Below are 24,353 nucleotides of genomic sequence, written 5' to 3' on the forward strand. Positions count from 1 at the left end.
CATGCCAACAGTAAAGCATCCTGAGACCATTCATGTGTGGGGTTGCTTCTCAGCCAAGGGAGTGGGCTCACTCACAATTTTGCCTAAGAACACAGCCAGGAATAAAGAATGGTACTAACACATCGTCCGAGAGCAACTTCTCCCAACCATCCAATAACAGTTTGGTAACGAACAATGCCTTTTCCAGCATGATGGAGCACCATGCCATAAGGCAAAAGTGATAACTAAGTGGCTCGGGGAACAAAACATCAAAAATTTGGGTCCATGGCCAGGAAACTCCCCAGACCTTAATCCCATTGAGAACTTGTGGTCAATCCTCAAGAGGCGGGTGGACAAACAAAAACCCACAAATTCTGACAAACTCCAAGCATTGATTATGCAAGAATAGGCTGCCATCAGTCAGGATGTGTCCCAGAAGTTAATTGACAGCATGCCAGGGCGGATTGCAGAGGTCTTGAAAAAGAAGGGTCAACACTGCAAATATTGACTCTTTGCATAAACTTAATGTCATTGTCAATAAAAGCCTTTGACACTTATGGAATGCTTGTAATTATACTTCAGTATACCATAGTAACATCTGACAAAAATATCTAAAAACACTGAAGCAGCAAACTTTGAAGTCCAATACTTGTGTCATTCTCAAAACTTTTGACCACGACTGTAGCTTTGGAATCGTGACATTATGTACTTTTGAGGAAAAGTCAGGTTTCTCGACTCATACCATGACTTTGAGAAGGGATTGCATGACGATTAGTTTAGGAACCGCGTGACACAGCATGACAACGTGAATGTGATTGGCCAACAGTCTGCTGGGTGGGGCGTTATACGTTTCTCCATTCAATGCCCAATGGGATTCCTATCTCCTCCTTTCTTTAATATCTCTGATGCACTTTGTTTTGAATGCACCATTTTGTGAATGCACCATGTTGTCGTTAAAACTCAGATTCATTATGACCCATTATCAGACCCCTGGCTAGCGTAGGGGAGAAACATACTGACAACACGCTGTCTCTCTCTCCATCTCTTGTCCTACACTTCATAATGGAGGGAATTAAGTGTGTTCCGAAAGGCTATCAGCTTGTGGCTAAAAATCAATTTCTTATTCAATCTGCCATGGGGGGGGTGAGGGGGGAGAGAGAAAGGGATAGAGAGCGAGGGAGGGAGGGAGGGACAGAGAGAGAGCGGGGAGAGGGAGAAAGAGAGACAGAGAGAGGGAAAAAGAGTGATAGAGAAGAGAAGGAGAGGGATAGAGAGAAAGAGCGAGAGAGAGAGAGGATCACACTGCAAATGGACCCATTCTCCTCAGTGCCAACACCTCCAAACATGATCTTAAGGGAAAGAGAACACATGAGAACAGAGCTCTGAAGATACAGTGGGAGAGCAAGCGCGAGAGAGGTATAGCCAATTGAGTAGAGTATGGTTTTGGAGAGGCTGCCTTTGAGAACACATCTCGCATCTCCCAGTGAGCTAAATTACTTTTGTCAACCCTCTGGAGATTTCACAAGGTAAGATCATATTCCATCAAAGATGTCTTCTATCAACACTCAGATTAGTATTACGTCATCGCAGAGAAAGAGACAGAGAGGAGGATGAAGAAAGAGAGAGAGGAGGGTGAAGAAAGAGACCGAGAGGAGGATGAAGAAAGAAAGAGAGAGAGGAGGATGAAGAAAGATAGCTTGTGTTCGTGCGTTTTTGCAGGCTTGCTTATGCATGTGTACTCACAGTGAGTTTGGGCGGCTCTGTGAGTTCTGCCTGGCCATTAGGCCCCTGTCCTGGTCTCCGTCAGTGCTGGTCAGGCTGTTGCGTGGGATCCAGCTTTGGCCGTGGCTGCCACTGCTGATATGGTTGACCACTGCTGAGGAGGAGGAGGGGGTGGCTGAGGGGTTGTTGTGGGGGGCCTTGGCCTGGGCTGGCTGGGGATGCTGGGGCTCTGGAGTAGAGTTCAATAGCACACTGTTCCTCTTCTCCACTACATAACAGCAAAATGAAGATGAGTGGGTGAGGAGGATAATTAAAGCAAATACTTTTAATGGATCTTTTTTTTTACATTTGAAAAGGAGAAGAAAGTAATTTAAATGAAGGAGGATGAACAAATATCTGGCAGTTTGTATCTCCTGTCCTGACTGACACGTTGAACATCTAGGAAGGGCGTGTGGGGTGAAGAGAGACTATTGTGCTTGTGCCCACCTTTCTGGGAGTGTGTGGGTGTGTGGAAGAGGGTGAGGGGTCTCTCGCTGCAGGACTGGGCCTTGCTCTCCGTGCTCCTCCTCCGCGGCTGCAGGTTTAGCTGTAGGTTGGCCGGGCCACCTCCCGGAACTGGCATGTCCTTGAATATCTGCACACACAGCACTGGCACAATCAACATTCCCCTACTATACACTGACTACAGGTGCCCACGCATGGCTAAATAAACTTACTCACACAATTATACATTTAGTTTGACAATCAAATTGTAGGGCCTTTGTGAGAAGAGAGGAGACTGGTATTACCATTTACAGATACATTACATGCCCAAAAGTATGTGGACACCTGCTCGTCAACCATCCCATTCCAAAATTATGGGCATTAACATGGAGTTGGTCCCCCCTTTGCTGCTATAACAGCCTCCACTCTTCTGGGAAGGCTTTCCACTAGATGTTGGAACATTGCTTCCATTCAGCCACGAGCATTAGTGAGGTCGGGCACTGATGTTGAGCGATTAGGTCTGGCTCGCAGTCTGCGTTCCAATTCATCCCAAAGGTGTTCGATGGGGTTGAAGTCAGGGCTCTGTGCAACCCAGTCAAGTTCTTCCACACCGATCTTGGCAAACCATTTCTGTATGGACCTCACTTTGTGCACAGGGGCATTGTCATGCTGAAACAGGAAAGGGCCTTCCCCAAAAAGATTGAAACACAGAATCGTCTAGAATGTCATTGTATGCCTTAGCGTTAAGATTTCTCTTCACTGGAACTAAGTGGCCTAGCCACTGGAACTCTGTAGTGAGTGCTGCAACCGAGGACAGAGGATTTTTAAGCGCTACGCGCTTCAGCACTCGGCAGTCCCGTTCTGTGAGCTTGTGTGTGGCCTACCACTTTGCGGCCTAGACACTTCACAATAACAGCACTTACAGTTGACCGGGGACGCTGCTAGCAGGACAGAAATTGGACGAGCTGACTTGTTGGAAAGGTGGCATCCTACACTATACAGTGGGGGAAAAAAGTATTTAGTCAGCCACCAATTGTGCAAGTTCTCCCACTTAAAAAGATGAGAGAGGCCTGTAATTTTCATCATAGGTACACGTCAACTATGACGGACAAAATGAGAAAATATTTTCCAGAAAATCACATTGTAGGATTTTTAATAATTTATTTGCAAATTATGGTGGAAAATAAGTATTTGGTCAATAACAAAAGTTTCTCAATACTTTGTTATATACCCTTTGTTGGCAATGACACAGGTCAAACGTTTTCTGTAAGTCTTCACAAGGTTTTCACACACTGTTGCTGGTATTTTGGCCCATTCCTCCATGCAGATCTCCTCTAGAGCAGTGATGTTTTGGGGCTGTCGCTGGGCAACACAGACTTTCAACTCCCTCCAAAGATTTTCTATGGGGTTGAGATCTGGAGACTGGCTAGGCCACTCCAGGACCTTGAAATGCTTCTTACGAAGCCACTCCTTCGTTGCCCGGGCGATGTGTTTGGGATCATTGTCATGCTGAAAGACCCAGCCACGTTTCATCTTCAATGCCCTTGCTGATGGAAGGAGGTTTTCACTCAAAATCTCACGATACATGGCCCCATTCATTTTTTCCTTTACACGGATCAGTCGTCCTGGTCCCTTTGCAGAAAAACAGCCCCAAAGCATGATGTTTCCACCCCCATGCTTCACAGTAGGTATGGTGTTCTTTGGATGCAACTCAGCATTCTTTGTCCTCCAAACACGACGAGTTGAGTTTTTACCAAAAAGTTATATTTTGGTTTCATCTGACCATATGACATTCTCCCAATTCTCTTCTGGATCATCCAAATGCACTCTAGCAAACTTCAGACGGGCCTGGACATGTACTGGCTTAAGCAGGGGGACACGTCTGGCACTGCAGGATTTGAGTCCCTGGCGGCGTAGTGTGTTACTGATGGTAGGCTTTGTTACTTTGGTCCCAGCTCTCTGCAGGTCATTCACTAGGTGAATGACCTGTGTGGTTCTGGGATTTTTGCTCACCGTTCTTGTGATCATTTTGACCCCACGGGGTGAGATCTTGCGTGGAGCCCCAGATCGAGGGAGATTATCAGTGGTCTTGTATGTCTTCCATTTCCTAATAATTGCTCCCACAGTTGATTTCTTCAAACCAAGCTGCTTACCTATTGCAGATTCAGTCTTCCCAGCCTGGTGCAGGTCTACAATTTTGTTTCTGGTGTCCTTTGACAGCTCTTTGGTCTTGGCCATAGTGGAGTTTGGAGTGTGACTGTTTGAGGTTGTGGACAGGTGTCTTTTATACTGAAAACAAGTTCAAACAGGTGCCATTAATATAGGTAACGAGTGGAGGACAGAGGAGCCTCTTAAAGAAGAAGTTACAGGTCTGTGAGAGCCAGAAATCTTGCTTGTTTGTAGGTGACCAAATACTTATTTTCCACCATAATTTGCAACTAAATGCATTTGTTTTTTTTCTTGATTTTTCTTTCTCAATTTGTCTGTTATAGTTGACGTGTACCTATGATGGAAATTACAGGCCTCTCTCATCTTTTTAAGTGGGAGAACTTGCACAATTGGTGGCTGACTAAATACTTTTTTCCCCCACTGTATATACAAAAGTATGTGGACACGCCATTAAATTAGTGGATTCAGCTATTTCAGCCACACCCATTGCTGACAGGTGTATAAAATCGAGCATACAACCATGCAATCGCCATAAACAAACATTGTAGAATGGCCTTCAACGTGGCACCGTCATAGGATGCCACCTTTCCAACAAGTCAGTTCGTCCAATTTTTGCCCTGCTAGAGCTGCCCCGGTCAACTGTAAGTGCTGTTATTGTGAAGTAGAAACGTCTAAGAGCAACAACGACTCAGCCACGAAGAGATAGGCCACACAAGCTCACAGAACGGGACCGCAGAGTGCTGAAGCACGTAAAACTCGTCTGTCGGAGCGATGTTCCAACATCTAGTGGAAAGACTTCCTAAAAGAGTGGAGGCTGTTATAGCAGCAAAGGGCGGACCAACTCCATATTAATGCCCATGATTTTGGAATGAGATGTTCGATGAGCAGGTGTCCACATACTTCTGGTCATGTAGTGTAGTTTGTTAGCTTGCATGTAGTGTATGACGGTGCCACGTTGTAAGTCACTGAGCTCTTCAGCACGGGAGGGGGTGTCCACAGACTTCCCCACATGCCACTCCCATAATGCTTTCAGTTATTCCGAGATGTTATCAGCATTATGACACTGTTGATGCTCATCTTCCCAACACTGTGTCTGGCAGCCTCCATTTCTCTGACAACATTGCTCTCATTCCATTCAGATAATTAAATTAAAAGTCTGGGGCTGATGAATCCCAGAATCAAATCGCTGCTCAAGTAAAAGTGGATCGTTAGTTTTCACAGACACAATTAGTGACAAATACTCCTCCACCCTGGCTAACCGGATTACAGTTAGGACTTTTCTCTCCCTCCCTCCCTCCCTCGGGCCCCTCTCTCCCTCCCTGCCTCCCTCCCTCGGGCCCCTCTCTCCCTCCCTCCCTCCCTCCCTCCCTCGGACCCCTCTCTCCCTCCCTCCCTCCCTCCCTCGGGCCCCTCTCTCCCTCCCTCCGTCCCTCCCTCGGACCCCTCTCTCCCTCCCTCCCTCCCTCCCTCGGACCCCTCTCTCCCTCCCTCCGTCCCTCCCTCGGACCCCTCTCTCCCTCCCTCCGTCCCTCCCTCGGACCCCTCTCTCCCTCCCTCCCTCCCCTCGGGCCCCTCTCTCCCTCCCTGCCTCCCTCCCTCCCTCGGACCCCTCTCTCCCTCCCTGCCTCCCTCCCTCCCTCCCTGCCTCCCTCCCTCGGGCCCCTCCCTCCCTCCCTCCCTCCCTCCCTCGGGCCCCTCTCTCCCTCCCTCCCTCCCTCCCTCGGGCCCCTCTCTCCCTCCCTCCCTCCCTCCCTCCCTCGGGCCCCTCTCTCCCTCCCTCCCTCCCTCGGGCCCCTCCCTCCCTCGGGCCCCTCCCTCCCTCCCTCGGGCCCCTCTCTCCCTCCCTCCGTCCCTCCCTCGGACCCCTCTCTCCCTCCCTCCCTCGGGCCCCTCCCTCCCTCCGTCCCTCCCTCGGACCCCTCTCTCCCTCCCTCCCTCCTCCCTCCCTCCCTCGGACCCCTCTCTCCCTCCCTCCCTCCCTCCCTCCCTCGGGCCCCTCTCTCCCTCCCTCCCTCCCTCCCTCCCTCGGGCCCCTCCCTCCCTCCCTCCCTCCCTCGGGCCCCTCTCTCCCTCCCTCCCTCCCTCCCTCGGACCCCTCCCTCCCTCCCTCCCTCCCTCCCTCGGACCCCTCTCTCCCTCCCTCCGTCCCTCCCTCGGACCCCTCTCTCTCCTCCCTCCGTCCCTCCCTCGAACCCCTCTCTCCCTCCCTCCCTCCCTCCCTCGGGCCCCTCTCTCCCTCCCTGCCTCCCTCCCTCGGACCCCTCTCTCCCTCCCTGCCTCCCTCCCTCGGACCCCTCTCTCCCTCCCTGCCTCCCTCCCTCGGGCCCCTCTCTCGGGCCCCTCTCTCCCTCCCTCCCTCCCTCTCTCCCTCCCTCCCTCCCTCCCTCCCTCGGGCCCCTCTCTCCCTCCCTCCCTCCCTCGGGCCCCTCTCTCCCTCCCTCCCTCCCTCCCTCGGGCCCCTCCCTCCCTCCCTCGGGCCCCTCTCTCCCTCCCTCCGTCCCTCCCTCGGACCCCTCTCTCCCTCCCTGCCTCCCTCCCTCGGGCCCCTCTCTCCACCAGGGGCCAATGTGGGACTTGGAGACTAAGAGAGATAAGATAAGGTGTTGGACTGTGTTGTGTTGAACAGTACTTCTCTCTCAGAGACCCCTCACTGACTGACTGACTGACTCACCCTCTCGTGATTCTCGATGAGGATCTCCACCACGATGTTCTGGAACTTGATGTCCATGATGGCAGCCACAGTCTCTTCCTGCGGCCTCAGCAGAGTGGGGCCGAACACCACTCCCAGGTTGGCCACAGTCATCAGGTTCTGCTGGTGGTGACTGGCCACACTGGGGAGGTAGTGAGGGAGGGAGGTAGGGGTGGGCGGGAACGAGGGAGAGGAAAGATAAAGATGTGTGTGTGACTTTACATTAACACTTTAGTCATTTAGCAGATGCTCTTATCCAGAGCAATTGGGGTTAAATGCCTTGCTCAAGTGTACATTGCCTGATTTTTCACCTAGTCAGCTTGGGGATTCGAACCAGCAAAGTTTCTGTTACTGTCCCAATGCTCTTAACCGCTAGGCTACCTGCTGCACTTTAAAGATGTATCCCGCTAGTGTGCTATAAATTCATTGATTAATTCCAACACATCTCACTAATGCCAGTTGGCTGGCATTCATATTGAGAGTACATATTCTTCCCAATCAAAGTAAAATCGCAGATGGGAGTTTTGCACTGCTGATACCAGCAACACTCCATAAAAAAAGCATTTTCTCTTTGGCCCTGTCCAGTGTTAGTGTTGCATGGTGTTGTTACTTGCTGGGTGACAGACTCCATCTATTGTAATCCACCAGCAGCTCAGAGACTTTAAGGTAAAATAAAACACTGCTGGGTCGTTCCACAAAATGACTGCCTTTTGTATCCCTTTGATATTTTAAATAGAAATTGTGCAGCCAATATTGAATTTTAAAAGGCTGTTATATTAAATGAAGTGTCCTTTAATATAGGCCACATGGAAAATTCAATAAATATGATATTTGTATATGACTAAAGGCTTGCTAAAGTGCCAAAATTCAGCATTTTCACATGTGCCTCCGTCAACCCTGTGACACTTCTAGGAAGATTTTAACCCACTTAATTCAAAAATATCTCAATGTTTAGCCATCACTGTAAAGCCTTAGTTATTTTGTTGCTTTGGCAAAGTCATTTCTGAATATGATTATTTATTTCATGTGATTAGTGATTCATTGACATCTGTCCCTCATTTTAAGGTCAACCCTTTTCTGTGAACTGAACTCTCATTTTAATATGGTGAAATTATTGTCCTTTTTTAAAATAGTTTATTCAAAAGAAACATTGAACATCTAATAGTCCAATCATAGAGTAAAAGCAGGTGAGCTGGCTCTACTCTTTTTGGCCATTTTCTGTTGTTTTGAAGTGGAAAACTGAGCGTGTCGAGCACGTCAACCCCGTTACCCATAGAGAGACAAGCTAGAAATGTTTTAACAATTTAAGAAATGTTGTGAAGCTTGCATTTAATTGCCACTCCCTGTTGCACACAACAAGCTTCCATTCCCCCTGTCACGAGGGGATTTATGGCTGATTTAAGATGAAATCGTCAACCATGTTACTTTATTTGGCACTTAAAGGCCCAATGCAGCAGTTTTTACATCAATATCATAGAATTTATGAGTAACAATGAAGTACCTTACTGTAATAGATTTCCATTAAAATGGGCATAAATAGCTTTTTAGCAAAAAACTATTTCTCAAGCAAGGATTTTCCTAGGACTGTCTGGGAATGGTCTGAGCATGGAAAACTATATGTTATTGGCAGAGAGGTTTGGAACTCTCTTTGTTATTGGTCTATTAACCAATTTACCACATGGTGATGTCACCATGGAAAGCAGAAACTCCCGCCCATGCAAACCTGCTGATCGGAAAATCCTGTGTAGATTATATTTTCAACCAGCAAATATCAGGAAATAACACTGATCAAATTTTGACTGCACTGGGCCTTTAATAGGTCACTTATTATAGTCATTTTTTTATTTTACCTCTTGAGATGGGAAAATGTGTTTTTGATGAAGTTGAACATGTGCTCTTTTTTTTTTTTTTTACACTTCTCAAAAATCAGGAAATTGGTGGAACGGCCCTGCTGCATCATAGTGCATATGCCAAACAAGTCCTTCTTTTAGCTGGGGTCAAACACAGTCATTATCCAACATCTGCCCATTTCTATCTATAGAAACGCTGTCATTTCCGATTTCAGGATGTAGCATCTCGTATGTGACGGCACATGAAATGTGAATGTTAAATCTAACCCATAATTTTTACCCATAATCCTCTCTCAGCATGCTGGACAACAATACATAGGGTAAGAGTTTTAGCTCTGCTGCCTGCCTCTGATAGCAACCTATCGTCACTCTGACATAATCCTGCTTCTGGAGAAATACTGAGACAGACAGCAAACTGCACCGCCTCCCTCGGACAACAATACCCAGAAGAAGAGGATGAGGCTGGGACCAAACTAATGATGTGTGTTGTTTGTCGGTGGTGGTGGTGTAGAGTGGGAACACAGGGGAAAGCACAGGGGAGCGATTACTGCTGTGATCAGTACAGTGCTGAGTTCATTACCAAGCCAATCCTCTTACAGGCGTGGGTGGGTGTGGTTGTGGCTTTCGGCATGGGTGGGGGATTTGGTCTGCGTCCCAAATGGACACCCTATTCCTTAAATAGTGCAATACTTTTGACCAGGGCCCCAAGTAGTGCACTATATAAGGAATAGGGTGCATTTGGGAGTCAGTTGTGATCATGGCCGTCAGCGCGGTACAGTCAGGAGGATTTGTAACACAGTATAAGGGGGTGTGGACCCCAGGGGAGTGGGCCTAAACCAAACCTACTTTGCCAAGTGTTTCGTAAGCAGGTCCAGCATCTGCCGGTTCTTCTCTGGGAGCCAGTGGACGATGCTGTGGATCTCTGTGACCCTCGCCTCCTGATTGTCACGTTCTAGAGAGAGAGAGAGAAGGAGAGGGAGAGAGAAAGGGATAGAGCGAGCGAGAGAGAGAGAGAGAGATGGTTAGGTTAGGTAAGGATGCTGTCTAAATAACAGTGAGAACGTCATGTAGAACAGTCAGATGTATTTCTAGACATCCTGCTATCCAAAACATCAGTTTCCTCAGAATTCCTAATAAGGATTTCCAGCTATTGCCATTATCACAACAACAGTGTTGCATTTACCAGAAGACTGGTGAAAATAATACTGTAATACCTGCCACCAGTCCGCAAAACCACTACAGTTTTTTAACTACAGTAAATACTACAGTATTTATTTTGCATATACCCTGCCCATTCCCCCTCCCCCATATCCCAATTTGTGCCACCCATAAGTGAGAAAGCTACATGCCAGGTATAGACCATATATTGTGTTCCCTACAGGTTATAGAAAAGAGCAGAAGTTCTGAACTATCAGTTCAGACCCCAGTCCTACCTACCTACTCTTTTAGTATTTCTCCATTAGGTTTCCTTAAGGAGAAAGCCTCCACTTCTATGCCAAAGATAATAAAACAAAAACACTATAGATGGGTTGGTTAACGATGTGCACGCTTCCAGTCAGCCTGTTGTTGTGATTCTGGATGGCCAGATTGCTAGCAAGAATGACAAGAAACTGCCATGTGGGGAATCTTAAGTGGCTCGTTTCAGCTCGTTTAATCTTATTGATACCATGTCTTGTTTTGAGCGGTTTTGACTGATTTCATGTCAATGCTAATATGGCAAAAAAATGTGCTAGCTAGCTAACCAACAACTGTAACGATGTACTTGAGAGACAACAAGTGGTCATTGTGCAAATGTAGTTATGTTTTCAATAAACATTGGAGATGAAATATAGCTTACATTTTGTCAACAATCTAAGCCAACTCTAAGCCAATCTGCAAAAACACTACAGTAAATATTACAGTATACTACCATCAGCAAAAACACTATATTAATTACTATAGTATATACTGCAGTTATCTTTTACTACAGTATTTCTACTATAGTTAACTGTAAATACTACAGTATACTACATTAACTACTGCAGAAAACTCAGCAAAAACACCATAGTGTACTTAAGCAATAAGGCCCGAGGGGGTGTGGTAAATGGCCAATAGACCATAGCTAAGGGCTGTTCTTACGCACGACGCAGCGTGGAGTGCCTGGATACAGCCCTTAGCCGTGGTATATTGCCCATATACCACAAACCCCCGAGGAGCCTTACTGCTATTATAAACTGGTTAACAACGTAATTAGAGCAGAAAAAATAAATGTTTTGTCATACCCGTGGTCTGATATACCACGGCTGTCAGCCAATCAGCATTCAGGGCTCGAACCACCCAATTTATAATGCTGTTTTTATAGCTTACCGCAAGAGCTTATCATACTATATGTTATGAAATCATTGATTACCTGGAGAGGTAAATATACTATCGGTTACAACCTGCATGTAGATTCTGAATGCAGCCAGCAGTTATCCCTAATTCCAGTCATTATCCTCCATTACCTTGAGAGAGGTTTGCCTCAGAGCACCTTTCCTACTGAACCCTACAGTACCTCTCTCAGAGTCTGGCGATACCAGTCCTGTCAACACTGTACAACAGCTGGAGTTGAGGCTACCTCTCTCCTTCTCCTTGTGTCTTCAGGCCAGGGGCAGGGCTGCCCAATTTGGTTCCAATAGAGTTGGTTACCTTTCAAATACTTTGAGCATAATTTGCACCCCTGGAGTACCATATGGTAATATTAGATTGGGCCCATTGTGCCGGCCAGACAAGCTTAATCAAGCGTAGCTATATCTTAAAGAAGACAAATGCTATTTGAACCCAGGTCTACAGGTCTGTGCATTGTGCTGTCTCTGGGCAGGTCAGTGTGTCTACAGGTCTGTGCATTGTGCATGTTGTGGGGTCCGACCAGGATGCCAAGTCGACGACAAAGATCCTCACATATTTTTGCTTAATCATAATATGATTAGCCTGCTTAATTGCTTACACATAACTTAAAACAGTCTGAAGTATAGATCAACAGGTTTTCCATTTGTATCAGATGGCAGGACACTGAATTCTAGGCCTCAGGAACTGACAACCCAACCTTGCACTTGCTAAACTGCTGAATTTCACTCTCTGTACCAGAAAACATGACAATGTAGCAACGCCTCACTGTTCTCATTGTTCAGTTTCAAATTTACCAACGTCTGTAGTGATGAATGTACACGGAATGAATTATAATGTTGAGACTCCTTTTAGCCATGCCTACCACTATGCTATTGGCCTTGGCTTTTTTACTGTCTGCTGGGCTCTGAATCAGTGTGGCCCAGTCACCCAGGTCCCAGCCAGTCACCCAGGTCCCAGTCAGGTCCCAGCCAGCCAGCCAGCCAGGTCCCAGCCAGCCAGGTCCCAGCCAGCCAGCCAGGTCCCAGCCAGCCAGCCAGGTCCCAGCCAGCCAGCCAGGTCCCAGCCAGTCACCCAGGTCCCAGCCAGTCACCCAGGTCCCAGCCAGTCAGCCAGGTCCCAGCCAGCCAACCAGCCAGCCAGGTCCCAGCCAGCCAGCCAGGTCCCAGCCAGCCAGCCAGGTCCCAGCCAGCCAGCCAGCCAGCCAGCCAGGTCCCAGCCAGCCAGCCAGGTCCCAGCCAGTCACCCAGGTCCCAGCCAGCCAGCCAGGTCCCAGCCAGCCAGCCAGGTCCCAGCCAGCCAGCCAGGTCCCAGCCAGCCAGCCAGCCAGGTCCCAGCCAGCCAGCCAGCCAGGTCCCAGCCAACCAGCCAGCCAGGTCCCAGCCAACCAGCCAGCCAGGTCCCAGCCAGCCAGCCAGCCAGGTCCCAGCCAGCCAGCCAGGTCCCAGCCAGCCAGCCAGGTCCCAGCCAGCCAGCCAGGTCCCAGTCAGCCAGCCATGCCTCGGGGAGCAGAGCAGGCAGCTGATGGAAGGCCCTATCAGTCACCGCAGGGCCAGTCAATAGAGAGTGCACCGGCGGACACACTACATCAAACCCTCTCTGCCACCTCGCTACCGCAATCCACTTCCAGTGTTAACGCACACACACACACACACTCTCACACACACACAGACATACAAGCATGCGTGCACACACACATACATGTGAGTACACACACCTGCACAGTCCCGCAAACACACATCCAAACACACTGATAAGGGCACTCTCCACCAGACCCCAGCCTGCATTTAAAAGGCTGCACAGCCACCGTTCTATCTGCACCGTGCTCGGTCATTTCCTGTCCTGGTCCCCACCCCCTTAAAGGAAAGGAAGCCATCCACATCCACATTAAATATTCATTTACAGCTCATTCTTCTTACTCACTCCATCTATGGGGGTTCGTCCCAAATGTCTCCCTATTCCCGATATAGTACACTATAATATGGGACTAGAGTGCAAGTGCACTAAAAAGGGAATGGGAAGCCATTTGGGAAACAGGCTGTGTGTTTTCAACAGACAAGATTTTATCACTTCCTGCCGTACAGCGATAAGATTTTAAAAACACTTGCAAAGACACTCCATACGCAGTCTCATACTGAGAGAGAGAGAGAGAGAGAGAGAGAGAGAGAGAGAGAGAGAGAGAGAGAGAGAGAGAGAGACTTAAACATCAGCACCAAAGGGAACTTCCACAAAGCTGTGAACGATCAGAGAGACAAGGCAAGAAGGGCCTTCTACGCCATCAAAAGGAACATAAAATTCGACATCCCAATTAGGATCTGGCTAAAAATACTTGAATCAGTTATAGAACCCATTGCCCTTTATGGTTGTGAGGTCTGGGGTCCGCTCACCAACCAAGAAGTCACAAAATGGGACAAACACAAAATTGAGACTCTGCTTACAGAATTCTGCAAAAATATCCTCCGTGTACAACGTAAAACACCAAATAATGCATGCAGAGCAGAATTAGGCCGATACCCGCTAATTATCAAAATCCAGAAAAGAGCCGTCAAATTCTACAACCACCTAAAAGGAAGCGATTCCCAAACCTTCCATAACAAAGCCATCACCTAGAGAGATTAACCTAGAGAATAGTCCCCTAAGCAAGCTGGTCCTGGGGCTCTGTTCATGAACACAAACAGACTCCACAGAACCCCAGGACAGCAACACAATTAGACCCAACCAAATCATGAGAAAACAAAAAGAGAATGACTTGACACATTGGAAAGAATTAACAACAAAACTGAGCAAACTGGAATGCTATTTGGCCCTAAACAGAGAGTACCCAGTGGCAGAATACCTTATCACTGTGACTGACCCAATATTAAGGAAAGCTTTGACTATGTACAGACTCAGTGAGCATAGCCTTGCTATTGAGAAAGGCCGCCGTAGGCAGACCTGGCTCTCAAGAGAAAACAGGCTATGTGCACACTGCCCACAAAATGAGGTGGAAACTGAGCTGCACTTCCTAACCTCCTGTCAAATGTATGACCATATTAGAGACACATATTTCCCTCAGATTACACAGACCCATAAAGAATTCCAAAACAAATCACATTTTGATAAACTCCCACATCTATTGGGTGAAATATCACAGCAGCAAGATTTGTGACCTGTTGCCACAAGAAAAGGGCAACCAGTGAAGAACAAACACCATTGTAAATACAACCCATATTTATGTTTATTTATTTTCCCTTTTGTACTTTAACTATTTGCACATCATTACAACACTGTACATAGCCATAATATGACATTTGAAATGTGTCTATTCCTTTGAAACTTGTGAGTGTAATGTTTACTGTACATTTTTTATTGTTTATTTCCCTTTTGTTTACTATCTATTTCCCTTGCTGTGGCAATGTAAACATGTTTACCATGCCGATAAAGCCTATTGAGAGAGAAAGAGAGAGAAGGAGAGAAGGAGAGAAGGAGAGGGAATAAGATTAAAGATAGTCTGTAGTGTCAACAACAAGAGAGACTCAGAGACTGGGTTGGGAGGCGGGGCGATTCCCTGCCTGCCTGTGTGTGTGTGTGTGTGTGTGTGTGTTTGTGCGCGTGGGCATGCGTGCGTGCATGTGCTTGTACATGTGTACATGCATGTATGTGAGTGTGTGTGAGAAAGAGTGTGTGTGTGTGTGTGTCTGGTGGGTGGGTGTTTTCCTGTTAGTGTGTGCCTCAGACTATGGGCAGGTTCCAGGTGGCACACAGCCCTCCCTCCCCAAACTGGAGCAGAGAGGGGAGGGCGGAGAGGGAGGAGGAGGGACTCCTAAAACAGAGTTTATCTCAGGACAACGGCCTGACGCTGCCCTGCATGCAGTGGAGGAAACAGACGGCTCAGAGCAGGAGGTGGGAGGCAGCCAGAGACATAGCAGAGATGAACCAGGGAGAGGGGGAATGAGAGAGAGAGAGAGAGGAGGGAGAGAGGAGACTACGCAGATCTGGAATATGAAAGGACAGCAGCGATAGGGGACAGGGGGAGGTTAGGGGCAGTTGGGTGGGCAGGATGAGGTATGAAGGGGGCGTCTCTCCCTCTTTCCCTGCTCCATGATCCCAGCTGGCCTCACTGTAAAGCCATTTCCTCGATGGCGTGCCAAGGACACACCCTTACTTCCTGCTTCTCGCTCACACGCCAACCCCAATACCGCCTGCCGGGGCTAAACCAGGTCATCAAAACCGGACCGGTTATCAAAACAACTTCAGGGGAGCGAAAAGGGCAAAACAAGTAGAATCAGATCAAATGTAATGAAAAGGGCAGAGCGAGAGAGAGAGTAGGCGGGGAGTCAGAGAGAGAGAGTAGGCGGGGAGTCAGAGAGAGAGAGAGAGAGAGAGTAGGCGGGGAGTGAGAGACAGAGAGAGAGAGAGAGAGAGAGTAGGCGGGGAGTGAGAGAGAGAGAGAGAGTAGGCGGGGAGTGAGAGAGAGAGAGAGAGAGAGAGAGAGAGAGAGACGGGGAGTGAGAGACAGAGAGAGAGAGAGAGCAGAGAGAGAGAGAGAGAGAGTGGGAGAGAGCAGAGAGAGAGAGAGAGAGAGAGAGAGGGGAGTAGAGAGAGAGAGAGAGAGAGAGAGAGAGAGTAGGCGAAGAGAGAGAGAGAGAGAGAGAGAGAGAGAGAGAGAGAGAGAGAGAGAGAGAGAGAGAGAGAGAGAGAGAGAGAGAGAGAGAGAGAGAGAGAGAGAGAGAGAGAGAGTAGGCGGGGAGTGAGAGACAGAGAGAGACAGAGACAGACAGGGAAGAGGAGGGGAGAAAATACTTACTGGCTGCCTTGATGAAGCTCCTTTGATACTGATAAGTCATGAGAGGTGCAGGCAGCATTCTGAGAGAGGAGAGAAGACACAGAGTCAAGGAAAAGTTTGGGCTGTCTGTGTGGATCTCCCCGTTCCTAGCCGTCTCCCCCCTCCCCCTCTCTACTTTCCTCAACCCCATGGCCCTCTCCCCATTCCTCTCTCCTCTCCCTGGCTCTAAGGCCCTGTCTGAGTGAGCCCTATGGCTAGTTACTTCACTACTCTGCCACTAGTTACTTCACTACACTGCCTGTAGTTACTTCACTGCACTGCCTCTAGTTACTTCACTACACTGCCTGTAGTTACTTCACTGCACTGCCTCTAGTTACTTCACTGCACTGCCTCTAGTTACTTCACTGCACTGCCTCTAGTTACTTCACTGCACTGCCTCTAGTTACTTCACTACTCTGCCTCTAGTTACTTCACTGCACTGCCTCTAGTTACTTCACTACTCTGCCTCTAGTTACTTCACTGCACTGCCTCTAGTTACTTCACTGCACTGCCTGTAGTTACTTCACTACTCTGCCTCTAGTTACTTCACTGCACTAACTCTAGTTACTTCACTGCTCTGCCTGTAGTTACTTCACTACTCTGCCTCTAGTTACTTCACTACTCTGCCTCTAGTTACTTCACTGCACTGCCTCTAGTTACTTCTCTACTCTGCCTCTAGTTACTTCACTACTCTGCCTCTAGTTACTTCACTACTCTGCCACTAGTTACTTCACTGCACTGCCTCTAGTTACTTCACTGCACTGCCTCTAGTTACTTCACTGCCTCTAGTTACTTCACTACTCTGCCTCTAGTTACTTCACTGCACTGCCTCTAGTTACTTCACTACTCTGCCTCTAGTTACTTCACTGCACTGCCTGTAGTTACTTCACTACTCTGCCTCTAGTTACTTCACTACTCTGCCTCTAGTTACTTCACTACTCTGCCTCTAGTTACTTCACTGCACTGCCTCTAGTTACTTCACTGCACTGCCTCTAGTTACTTCACTGCACTGCCTCTAGTTACTTCACTGCACTGCCTCTAGTTACTTCACTACTCTGCCTCTAGTTACTTCACTACTCTGCCTCTAGAGCCACTCAGCAGGCCGGGACCATACTACACAACCACATGCTCTCAGCTCTCTCTCTCGCTGCAGCATTATTGTACTGACCACACTGCAGTACCCACAGAGAGCCAGTGTTTCTTTACTATCTTTAGTCATTTCCATGACTGGACCTGGGCAATGGATCCACAGTACTGTACCTGAGGTAGTACTTGATTGCACTGGTGATGGTCTTGATCTCCCATTCTGTACTGTCCAGCTCCACGTCAGCACAGGTTTTAGGATCTGTCAGACGGAGAGGATAGATGTCATCATCTGTCATTTGAGGAGCTTGGTTGGAACAAATGTTTGTGATTTAACTTATCTGTCTCTGTCTGTCAGTCTCAGGGCTACAGTATCTCCTTCTCCCATGTCTCTGTCTGTCAGTCTCAGGGCTACAGTATCTCCTCCTCCCATGTCTCTGTTTGTCAGTCTCAGGGCTACAGTATCTCCTCCTCCCATGTCTCTGTCTGTCAGTCTCAGAGCTACAGTATCTCCTCCTCCCATGTCTCTGTCTGTCAGTCTCAGGGCTACAGTATCTCCTCCTCCCATGTCTCTGTCTGTCAGTCTCAGGGCTACAGTATCTCCTTCTCCCATGTCTCTGTCTGTCTGTCAGTCTCAGGGCTACAGTATCTCCTCCTCCCATGTCTCTGTCTGTCAGTCTCAGGGCTACAATATCTCCTCCTCCCATGTCTCTGTCTGTCAGTCTCAGGGCTACAGTATCTCCTCCTCCCATGTCTCTGTTTGTCAGTCTCAGGGCTACAGTATCTCCTTCTCCCATGTCTCTGTCTGTCAGTCTCAGGGCTACAGTATCTCCTCCTCCCATGTCTCTGTCTGTCAGTCTCAGGGCTACAGTATCTCCTCCTCCCATGTCTCTGTCTGTCAGTCTCAGGGCTACAATATCTCCTCCTCCCATGTCTCTGTCTGTCAGTCTCAGAGCTACAGTATCTCCTCCTCCCATGTCTCTGTTTGTCAGTCTCAGAGCTACAGTATCTCCCTCCTCCCATGTCTCTGTCTGTCAGTCTCAGGGCTACAGTATCTCCTCCTCCCATGTCTCTGTTTGTCAGTCTCAGGGCTACAGTATCTCCTTCTCCCATGTCTCTGTCTGTCAGTCTCAGGGCTACAGTATCTCCTCCTCCCATGTCTCTGTTTGTCAGTCTCAGGGCTACAGTATCTCCTCCTCCCATGTCTCTGTCTGTCTGTCAGTCTCAGGGCTACAGTATCTCCTCCTCCCATGTCTCTGTCTGTCAGTCTCAGAGCTACAGTATCTCCTCCTCCCATGTCTCTGTCTGTCAGTCTCAGGGCTACAGTATCTCCTCCTCCCATGTCTCAGGGCTACAGTATCTCCTCCTCCCATGTCTCTGTCTGTCAGTCTCAGAGCTACAGTATCTCCTCCTCCCATGTCTCTGTTTGTCAGTCTCAGGGCTACAGTATCTCCTTCTCCCATGTCTCTGTCTGTCAGTCTCAGGGCTACAGTATCTCCTCCTCCCATGTCTCTGTCTGTCAGTCTCAGGGCTACAGTATCTCCTCCACCCATGTCTCTGTCTGTCTGTCAGTCTCAGGGCTACAGTATCTCCTCCACCCATGTCTCTGTCTGTCTGTCAGTCTCAGGGCTACAGTATCTCCTCCTCCCATGTCTCTGTCTGTCAGTCTCAGGGCTACAGTATCTCCTCCTCCCATGTCTCTGTCTGTCAGTCTCAGGGCTACAGTATCTCCTCCTCCCATGTCTCTGTCTGTCAGTCTCAGGGCTACAGTATCTCCTCCTCCCATGTCTCAGGGCTACAGTATCTCCTCCTCCCATGTCTCTGTCTGTCAGTCTCAGGGCTACAGTATCTCCTCCTCCCATGTCTCTGTCTGTCAGTCTCAGGGCTACAGTATCTCCTCCTCCCATGTCTCTGTCTGTCAGTCTCAGGGCTACAGTATCTCCTCCACCCATGTCTCTGTCTGTCTGTCAGTCTCAGGGCTACAGTATCTCCTCCACCCATGTCTCTGTCTGTCTGTCAGTCTCAGGGCTACAGTATCTCCTCCTCCCATGTCTCTGTCTGGCAGTCTCAGGGCTACAGTATCTCCTCCTCCCATGTCTCTGTCTGTCAGTCTCAGGGCTACAGTATCTCCTCCTCCCATGTCTCTGTCTGTCAGTCTCAGGGCTACAGTATCTCCTCCTCCCATGTCTCTGTCTGGCAGTCTCAGGGCTACAGTATCTCCTCCTCCCATGTCTCTGTCTGTCAGTCTCAGGGCTACAGTATCTCCTCCTCCCATGTCTCTGTCTGTCAGTCTCAGGGCTACAGTATCTCCTCCTCCCATGTCTCTGTCTGTCAGTCTCAGGGCTACAGTATCTCCTCCTCCCATGTCTCTGTCTGGCAGTCTCAGGGCTACAGTATCTCCTCCTCCCATGTCTCTGTCTGTCAGTCTCAGGGCTACAGTATCTCCTCCTCCCATGTCTCTGTTTGTCAGTCTCAGGGCTACAGTATCTCCTCCTCCCATGTCTCTGTCTGTCAGTCTCAGGGCTACAGTATCTCCTCCACCCATGTCTCTGTCTGTCTGTCAGTCTCAGGGCTACAGTATCTCCTCCACCCATGTCTCTGTCTGTCTGTCAGTCTCAGGGCTACAGTATCTCCTCCTCCCATGTCTCTGTCTGTTAGTCTCAGGGCTACAGTATCTCCTCCTCCCATGTCTCTGTTTGTCAGTCTCAGGGCTACAGTATCTCCTCCTCCCATGTCTCTGTCTGTCAGTCTCAGGGCTACAGTATCTCCTCCTCCCATGTCTCTGTCTGTCAGTCTCAGGGCTACAGTATCTCCTCCACCCATGTCTCTGTCTGTCAGTCTCAGGGCTACAGTATCTCCTCCTCCCATGTCTCTGTCTGTCAGTCTCAGGGCTACAGTATCTCCTCCTCCCATGTCTCTGTCTGGCAGTCTCAGGGCTACAGTATCTCCTCCACCCATGTCTCTGTCTGTCAGTCTCAGGGCTACAGTATCTCCTCCTCCCATGTCTCTGTCTGTCTGTCAGTCTCAGGGCTACAGTATCTCCTCCTCCCATGTCTCTGTCTGTCTAGTCTCAGGGCTACAGTATCTCCTCCACCCATGTCTCTGTCTGTCAGTCTCAGGGCTACAGTATCTCCTCCTCCCATGTCTCTGTTTGTCAGTCTCAGGGCTACAGTATCTCCTCCTCCCATGTCTCTGTCTGTCCAGTCTCAGGGCTACAGTATCTCCTCCTCCCATGTCTCTGTCTGTCTGTCAGTCTCAGGGCTACAGTATCTCCTCCACCCATGTCTCTCAGGGCTACAGTATCTCCTCCTCCCATGTCTCAGGGCTACAGTATCTCCTCCTCCCATGTCTCTGTCTGTCAGTCTCAGGGCTACAGTATCTCCTCCTCCCATGTCTCTGTCTGTCAGTCTCAGGGCTACAGTATCTCCTCCACCCATGTCTCTGTCTGTCTGTCTGTCAGTCTCAGGGCTACAGTATCTCCTCCACCCATGTCTCTGTCTGTCTGTCAGTCTCAGGGCTACAGTATCTCCTCCTCCCATGTCTCTGTCTGGCAGTCTCAGGGCTACAGTATCTCCTCCTCCCATGTCTCTGTCTGTCAGTCTCAGGGCTACAGTATCTCCTCCTCCCATGTCTCTGTCTGTCAGTCTCAGAGCTACAGTATCTCCTCCTCCCATGTCTCTGTCTGTCAGTCTCAGGGCTACAGTATCTCCTCCTCCCATGTCTCTGTCTGTCAGTCTCAGGGCTACAGTATCTCCTCCTCCCATGTCTCTGTTTGTCAGTCTCAGGGCTACAGTATCTCCTTCTCCCATGTCTCTGTCTGTCAGTCTCAGGGCTACAGTATCTCCTCCTCCCATGTCTCTGTCTGTCAGTCTCAGGGCTACAGTATCTCCTCCTCCCATGTCTCTGTCTGTCAGTCTCAGAGCTACAGTATCTCCTCCTCCCATGTCTCTGTCTGTCAGTCTCAGGGCTACAGTATCTCCTCCTCCCATGTCTCAGGGCTACAGTATCTCCTCCTCCCATGTCTCTGTCTGTCTGTCAGTCTCAGGGCTTGTATATCTACAGTAAATGAACTCGTTTTGCATTATTTATGCAGTTTCATAAATTACCTAGCTGTTCCCCATAGCCAGTCACATAAATCCACAGGATGGTTTTCTGCTGTTTTCTACTACAGTATAGACTCCCCTTACATGTAGAGGTTTCTAGCTATCAGAATAAGACAGGTGTGTGTGTGAGTGGAGGTTGTGCAAACAAAACTACTGCATAAATATGAAATACATTTGATTCAATCTTGCCCCCAAATATATACCTGTTTGTTTAATCTGGTCTCTCTCTCTCTCTCTCTCTCTCTCTCTCTCGCTCTCTCTCTACTCCAATATCTCTCTGTCTTACCCATGGCAAGACCCAGTAGTTTCTGCACTCTGGAGTTCACCCCAACAATCCTGTACAGACCCTGCTCATCGATGCCTGTGGGACGGAACGGAACAGGACAGAGATATATAAAGATCTTCTAGGACCTATAAGAGTCACACTGACCAGTGACACCAGATTAACATTACAGTAGTATTAGAGCTGTAAGCAGCCAAGCCTTAGTTCAATACCTCTGGTCTCCACAGCATAGATGAACTTCTTCACAACGTTGAAGCCAACCACGTCCAGCTGGACCACTGTGAGATGGAGAGAGTGGGAGGGAGGGAGGGAGGGAGGGAAGGGGGATGGGGCAGGAAAGGTAAAGAGAGAAAGGAAGGGATGAAGAGCGATAGGTAGAGAGAGAAAAAGAGAGTGATAGAGAGAGGGGAGGTAGAGAGAGAAAAATAGGGTGAAAGAGAGAGGGAAGGTAGAGAGAGAAAGAGAGGGAGAAACAGAGGTAAAGAAGAAAATTAATCCCATCAATTATTAGTGTGCATTCATCTGGACAGATGGTAGAGTAAAGCAAATGAATACCAATGTGTCACTTACTGCCTTCATTCTGGCTGTCTCTGTTTAAGTTATAGACCTGGAAGGAACAGAGACACCCAGTTACCACGGTTACACCGCTTAGCTTTACCGCCACCGCCACCACCAGTCACAAACACCTATCTGTGTACTGAACACAGGCTGTGCTTACATATCCCCATGTACACCATGCTGTCATAAAACGTGTCGTACACAACACGTCACACTGCCTGCCTGGTGAGTAGTAGGACAGTACATTGATATCAATGGAAGTTGCTAATGATTCAAGTGGCTTCCTGATGGCATGCAGCATCATCAAGGACCCCACACACCCCAGCCACCAGCTGTTCACTCTCTTACCGTCGGGCAAACGGTATCGGAGCATGAGGTCTGATACCAACAGGCTCAGAGACAGTTTCTATCTACAAGCCATTAGACTGCTGAACACTTGAACTGGACTGACCACCTGCTGTGATTCTACAGGCCTTAGCACACATATATACACTCATACACACACACACACACACACACACACACACACACACACACACACACACACACACATTCATGATACACACACAACTGCTGCAACCAGACTCTTATTATGATTGCTAAATATTGCACAATTTGCCTCCCCAATCCACCCCTTCCCCAAAAATGTGTAAATATTGTACTATAAATTGTGCCTTCCTGTATTATACTTATGCTAAAATGTTTATTCTATTCTACTGAGTCATCTACTTTATGTTCCTATTCTTTTATTATTTATTATTGTTGTTGCATTGTTGAGAAGGAACCTGCAGTAAGCATTTCATTGGATGGCGTATACCATATGTATCCTGTACATACGACAAATTCCTGTGGTGGGCTATCAACATATACGCACGTACACACACAGACACACACGCACACACAGGATGAGTGTGTAACCGTGGCAACATACCGGTTCTCTCCCATCCATAGCCTCCATCCACAGCCTGCGGTCTTCCTCCGATAGAGCCTGCATTGTGATCACCCCCGACCTGCAACACACACCACAGATACAAACAAGATATCATATACTGATGAACAACACAAAGATCAGTCTTTAATCAAATGTGTGTGTGATTGACAGAAGGATATATTTCACCTTGTTTGGGTCCTCTGACGTGATAAAACATTAGCCCCATCAAGTCAACCTGCTGCTCCCACCACAACCATCCCCATACAGACTGAGGCCTCTATCAATCCACCCTGGTCTGGCCCTATTCAAAAGTCCAATTAAGCTACGCTCATCTCTGGCCAGCTTTAGCATATTTCACCTGGCCCTGGCAGCAGGCTCACATAAAGCTGTCAACACAGTCCTACTTCAAACCACACACACACACACACTGATACACATACACACATGCGCGCCACACACACATGCGTGCATATACAGACATGGATCCACGCACACGCACTCATAAACACACACACACCATAATGCACACTCTGCCTAACACTCACACTCAGGTTGTCCTTGTGAACTGTTGAAGCATGTTGAGTCTAGCTTTTACTTTCATGCTGCTAAACAGGAATGTGGTTACAACAACAGTACACTGCATCTAGCGAACACACACACACTCTGGGCAGAGGACACACAAACGCCATAAATAAATGAGGAGGATTGAGTGAAGGAATGGGCCGATGATGGTGGAGAGAGATCTTAGGCTGTAGTGGACACAGTAGAGCTAGCGTTAGGGAGTCACAGGCTCTGCTGCTCTATATGCAGTCAGACAACACTCTGCTAAGACTGGCCTGGAGAGGAGGCAGGCATCTCACATGGTATTCCTGATCTAACTTACACCCTCATTTCCAAAACCAGGCCTTCTAGCGTCTGTCTCCAGGCAGCTTCTAGTGTACAGGACAGGCACGGCTTACTGCTGAACAACGCATTTCAAACTGCTCTCCATCTTCATCTGCAATTAATGTGACATTAAATAGACAAGTTGAGGCAATATGCTGTGTACTGGGATTTTGCACTTGCCAATCCTCATTAAGATCCTCTGTGTTGAGCTCTCACTAGTCACTCAGACACAGCCTCAGCCCCAGCAACACTTGTGAGCACCACCCTGTGGTTGGAATGGGTAAGAAAAAGCTATTAGACAGCAGCAATGACTCACCTGTCTACACCCTCCACATCAAAACAGAACCTCTTCTCTATAGAGTCCGTCTTCCGCCTTGTGCAGGACTTCAGAGTGAAGCTCTCCTCCTCTCCCTGAAAGACAGGGGAGACCTTAATCAACCTTTAAGAAGA

The 24,353-nt window shown here is 48.5% G+C and overlaps 1 protein-coding gene across 3 annotated transcripts in view; it reads right to left on the minus strand.

The window, feature by feature from the left end:
• Positions 1-24,353, minus strand: part of LOC121579199 (rho GTPase-activating protein 26) — a 121,188-nt gene that overhangs the window by 17,207 nt on the left and 79,628 nt on the right. For all 3 annotated transcript variants that reach the window (XM_041893580.2, XM_041893579.2, XM_041893578.2), the window contains exons 10-20: positions 24,220-24,314; positions 23,019-23,097; positions 22,100-22,136; positions 21,742-21,807; positions 21,533-21,607; positions 17,321-17,405; positions 16,043-16,101; positions 9,739-9,844; positions 7,025-7,184; positions 2,188-2,335; positions 1,723-1,969 (exon numbers count right to left, since the gene is read on the minus strand). In XM_041893580.2, the coding sequence (XP_041749514.1) occupies positions 1,723-1,969; positions 2,188-2,335; positions 7,025-7,184; positions 9,739-9,844; positions 16,043-16,101; positions 17,321-17,405; positions 21,533-21,607; positions 21,742-21,807; positions 22,100-22,136; positions 23,019-23,097; positions 24,220-24,314 (1,157 nt within the window). The remainder of the gene's footprint in view (positions 1-1,722; positions 1,970-2,187; positions 2,336-7,024; positions 7,185-9,738; positions 9,845-16,042; positions 16,102-17,320; positions 17,406-21,532; positions 21,608-21,741; positions 21,808-22,099; positions 22,137-23,018; positions 23,098-24,219; positions 24,315-24,353) is intronic.

The sequence above is a fragment of the Coregonus clupeaformis genome, chromosome 13 (genome assembly GCF_020615455.1).
Source record: "Coregonus clupeaformis isolate EN_2021a chromosome 13, ASM2061545v1, whole genome shotgun sequence".
NCBI lineage: Eukaryota > Metazoa > Chordata > Actinopteri > Salmoniformes > Salmonidae > Coregonus > Coregonus clupeaformis.